The 4,613-nt window shown below is 36.3% G+C and overlaps 1 protein-coding gene across 1 annotated transcript; it reads left to right on the top strand.

Annotated features, from left to right (window-relative positions):
• The first annotated feature begins 2,611 nt into the window (after positions 1–2,611).
• On the top strand, positions 2,612–3,663 carry LOC131499849 (vomeronasal type-1 receptor 1-like). The gene has a single exon (XM_058708288.1). It carries the CDS (start codon positions 2,622–2,624, stop codon positions 3,543–3,545), a length of 924 nt encoding a protein of 307 aa, XP_058564271.1. The 5' UTR covers positions 2,612–2,621; the 3' UTR covers positions 3,546–3,663.
• Positions 3,664–4,613: the final 950 nt, after the last annotated feature.

Below are 4,613 nucleotides of genomic sequence, written 5' to 3'. Positions count from 1 at the left end.
TACTAAGGCAAGTTGTGTCATTAAATTGTGTGTATTTTTGACATTTGTGGAGGAAATTTAGAAATGTTAATATTTCTTTGGAATCTTATGAGACAACATAATAGTATGAATTGAATTAGTAAGACTGGAAAAATTTTCATCTAGGACAACAGTCTTCTGATACTAAATGAATACTATGATTGATTTAAAATACAGTGTCTGGTTTTCATTCAGTGTTTTCCTCAGATACTTAGTTTTTAATATTGTTTTCAAAATTCCATTTGTCTTTCACTAATGCATTTTTGCTTATACATTTAAGAAGACCGTTGCCTATCTTAAGGGGAAAAAATGGCTGTCTTGATGTGTGACTATTCTAAATTATATTATTGATCCTAATAACAATTTCTGTGTTTCCAGAGTGTTTCTCAAGTGTGTAACCATTTCAGTTCGTGATCATGGAAACTGAAATACATCTCACAGCTGTTATTCCTGCCTTGTTGAAACAACCATGCCAGGAAGATGGTGACTCAGTAGGGTGCTCTACATCATGAACATATTTTCATGAACATGGACACATTCTTCTACTTTGTCATCCAATATTGAAACATTGCATCTGGAAGAAGGAATTGTTCTTGTGAGGAAGTTTCCCCTTAAACTATTGTTGAGTTTTCTATTATTTTGTTTTGTATCTATTTTTACCATGATGGAAAATGTTTTCATTGACATTAATTAGTATCATTTAAAACAGACAAGTTTGGGGGGACTGCCCAGAGATTTCTTACTGTGAAACATAGTCCGTACTGTTATTGCAGGAGAAATAGTTGATATTCCCCTTTATCCATTTTCCAGGAATTAACTGCTTCCTCAACATCTTCCAGCAGTTTTGCACTTATTTTTATGTCATTTATATGGATTTGGTTTACATAAATCAATCATTTGGAGTTACACTGTTGTACCAAAACTTTGCAAGGGCACCTTCATCAGGTGGAATCCTGTGACCTCTAAAAAGTGACCTCAGTGTTCTTTCCTTGCTTCCCTTTTATGACAAGAAGTTTCAGTTGTATCTTGGAAAGTTCCTGCCCTAGACCACGAATAAGCCCCCACTTCCCTCAAGACACTCTTTATGTACACAAGAAAATGGATTAAGAAACCATAAACTGGGTGCTAGAAGTAGGCATTGTTACAGCATTGTCCATAATTTCTAATTTTTTTTTCAGTTTGCGGAAAAAATGCATATATGTTTAAAATCAAATACTATGTGAGTTAATATCAATTGTTCCTACCAAATACGTGTTTTAGTTTTGTTCAAGTTCTTAGGTTATATATTTATTTTTTTCTGACATAGAAAGCTTTATTTTCCATTCATAGTAATATATTTGTTTCCAAAATAGCATCCCAATACTTTTTAGTAAAATACATACACAGACTTTAAGATTTCCTTGCAGGTAGTTTTACCTTAATAGAACTTCCTAGGAAAATAAAGCCAATCCCATATTTTCAAGTCACTCAAAATGTGTCTTTGACATAGAAAGAAAGCCAATGGGGTATTCAGTTACTTCTTAACCTTTGAATTTTGTATTTTAAAACATTAGTTTGCCTTAAAATTGTTTAATAATTATATGATATGTGTACATATGTACAAATAAAACAGTATAACAAGATTTTTCTCTAAAAACTAGCTTTAAAATCTGCCCCATTCCTATGTATGTTCTGTGCCTACATTTTCATTCCTCCATATACATGGGAAAAAAACCTTTAGCATTCTCTACACAGAGCTCTCCATCTAGCTTTTCATTTCAGAATAGATACAGTTTATAACCGTAGGTCAGACTGTAGAGATCCTCCTCACTCAATTTGCAGGCATAGAAAACTCTATTGTGCAGGTGAGCCATGATGTGTTTACTCGGCTCCTGTAGGTAGACCTCCAAAGTGTTTTCAAGTGATGGTGATGGTCACAGACTTCATTGTTTTAAGACTTTCTTTTCTTTCTTTCTTTTTTTTTTAGGAGTTTTAGGTTCACAACAAAATTGAGGAAAGCACAGATATTTCCTTTGTATTTCCTGCCTCCCTACATGTATAGCCTCTTCCATTATTTGCATCACTTACCAGGATGGTACTTTTTTTTTTCACCAAGGATGACACTACCTTGATACATTATAATCACCCAAAGTCCAGAGTTTACTTTAGAATTCATTCTTAGTTCTGTAAATTCTGTGGGTGGACAATCCATTACTATAATATCCTACAGTAATATCTATTATTATAATATCACACAGTATATTTTCACTGCCCCCCAAATCCTCTATGCATGCTTATTTATTATCCCCTCCCCCTCCTCTCCAATCCTGGTCGACCACGGATCTTTTAATTGTCTGCATAGTTTTGCTTTTCCAGAGTGTCACATAGTTGGAATCCTACAGTGTGTAGTTTTTTTTCGGAATGGCTTCTTTCACTTAGTAATATGCATTTGAGTTTTCTGCGTGTCTTTTCATGGCTTGATAGTTCAATTTATTTTAGTACTGAATAATGTTCCATTGCCTGGATGCACCACAGTTTATCACACATTTTTCTTTTGTTTTTCTTGTACTTGAAGCCATTCATCTGGCTTCAACTAAAATCAATGTCTCGTAGATATTGATGCGATGGCTGCCACCAAGTGGGAAATAGGAATCCTCTTCCTCACTCAGCTGGGAGTGGGAATCCTTGCAAACGCCTCTCTCCTGTGTCTTTATAACTTCACACTTCTCACTGGACACAAGGTGAGACCCACAGACTTGATTCTCAATCAACTGGTCTTAGCCAACTCCTTGGTGCTTTTACTGAGAGGGATCCCTCAGGCCATGGCAGCCTTTAGATCAAAATATTTCCTGAATGAGGCCGGATGTAAACTTCTTTTCTATTTCCATAGAGTGGCCAGAGGGGTTTCCCTCAGCACTACCACACTTCTCGGTGTCTTTCAGACCATTAAACTATGTTCCAATCTCTCTAGGTGGCTGGAGCTCAGAATAAGATCCCCAATGTTCATTGGTTTCTGCTGTCTCCTTTGCTGGATCCTGCATCTGTTGGTAAATATTTTTGTTCCTATCAAAATGATTAGTCCTATGAGTGGCAAAAATTTTAGTGTGAGAGTAAGTTATGGATACTGTTCCTCACTCAATCCAGACAGATTTCTCCAATTTGTGGTTGTAGCAATATTCTTCCTAACTGATTTTATGTGTTTGAGTCTCATGGCCTGGGCCAGTGGCTCAGTGGTCCTTTTCCTGCTCAGGCACAAACAGCGAGTCCAACACATTCACAGCCACAGCCTTGCTCCCAGACCTTCTCCCGAGGCCAGGGCCACTTGTACCATCTTGATCCTTGTGAGTGCTTTTTTCTTCTTTTACTCACTGTCTTCTCTTTTGTTTGTTTGGATGACTCTATTTGCTATTCCGGGCCAGTGGCTGGTGGATGCCTCTATGTTTTTGTCTTCATGTTTCCCAACATTCAGCCCTTTTGTGCTCATTTTCAGTGATACTCGCATCACTCGGTTTTGTTTCATTTCTTGGCAAGGAAAACATATTTTCTAATCTGATTGTGACTGTATGACTCTGTTCTCTACATGAAATTAATCATTTCTTCCACCAGCTGTTAGTATTTAAGGGACTAAAAATTTTCAGATTCTTGATATAAATTTATTATTCTGTGTAGAGTGGGGCAGTTAGATCCTGGAAACCACAATCCTATATGAGTCCTAACACGAACATTATTTATGTGCTTACACAAAGAGTATACTGTTTTAGCTTCATCAGTGGAAAAGCTGATGACATTCTGAAATAGTATAACAGAAGTAAAATTTTGAACTTAGGAAGTGGATAAAGTCACTCAGTTTGGGTATTTTTGAGAGGGGTGGGAGAGTCGTAAATTTTATGTAATATTAACTTTGCCATGTAAATAATTTTCAAGTATATAATTCAGTAGCATCAGGTAAATTTGTAATGCTGTGTATCTACTGCCACTATTTCCTAAGTTTTTTTTTTTTATATAATTTCAAACATAAATTGTGTATCCATTAGGCAATAACTCCCCATTCACCCCTCACTCCAGCCCCTAGAAATCTCTCATCGTTCTGTTTTTATGAGCTTGTTTATTCTAGATATTAGTATTCATGGAACCATATCTTTATCCTTCTGTGCCTGGCTTATATCACTTAGCATAATGTTTTCAAGGTTCATTCATCTTATGGCATGTTTCAGCATTTTATTGCTTCTTACCACTGAAAAATATTCCATTGTTTGGGCATGCCACATTTTATCCATTCATCTATTGATGGACGCTGCGTTGTTTCCACTTTCTGGCTGTTGTGATTAATGCTGCTATGAACATGGGTGTACAAGTATAGATTTGAGTCCCTGCTTTCCATTTGTTGCAGTATATGCCCAGGAATGGAATTTTTTTTGGTCAGATGACCTATCTCTATTAAGCTTAATGAGAAGCCGTATTCTGCCTTCTCACTTTGCAACATTTTATATTCTCATAAGAAGTGTACAAGGGTTCCCGTTTCTCCACAGCCTCGGCAACAACTTGTTATTTTACCCTTTTGAAAATAGTCATCTTGGTAGATGTAGATTGGTATCTCATGGTGGTTTCATTTGTAT

Source organism: Neofelis nebulosa, chromosome 17, assembly GCF_028018385.1.
Source record: "Neofelis nebulosa isolate mNeoNeb1 chromosome 17, mNeoNeb1.pri, whole genome shotgun sequence".
Lineage (NCBI taxonomy): Eukaryota > Metazoa > Chordata > Mammalia > Carnivora > Felidae > Neofelis > Neofelis nebulosa.
Note: the sequence above shows the minus strand (reverse complement) of the source record. Positions and strands in the feature narration are given on the sequence as shown.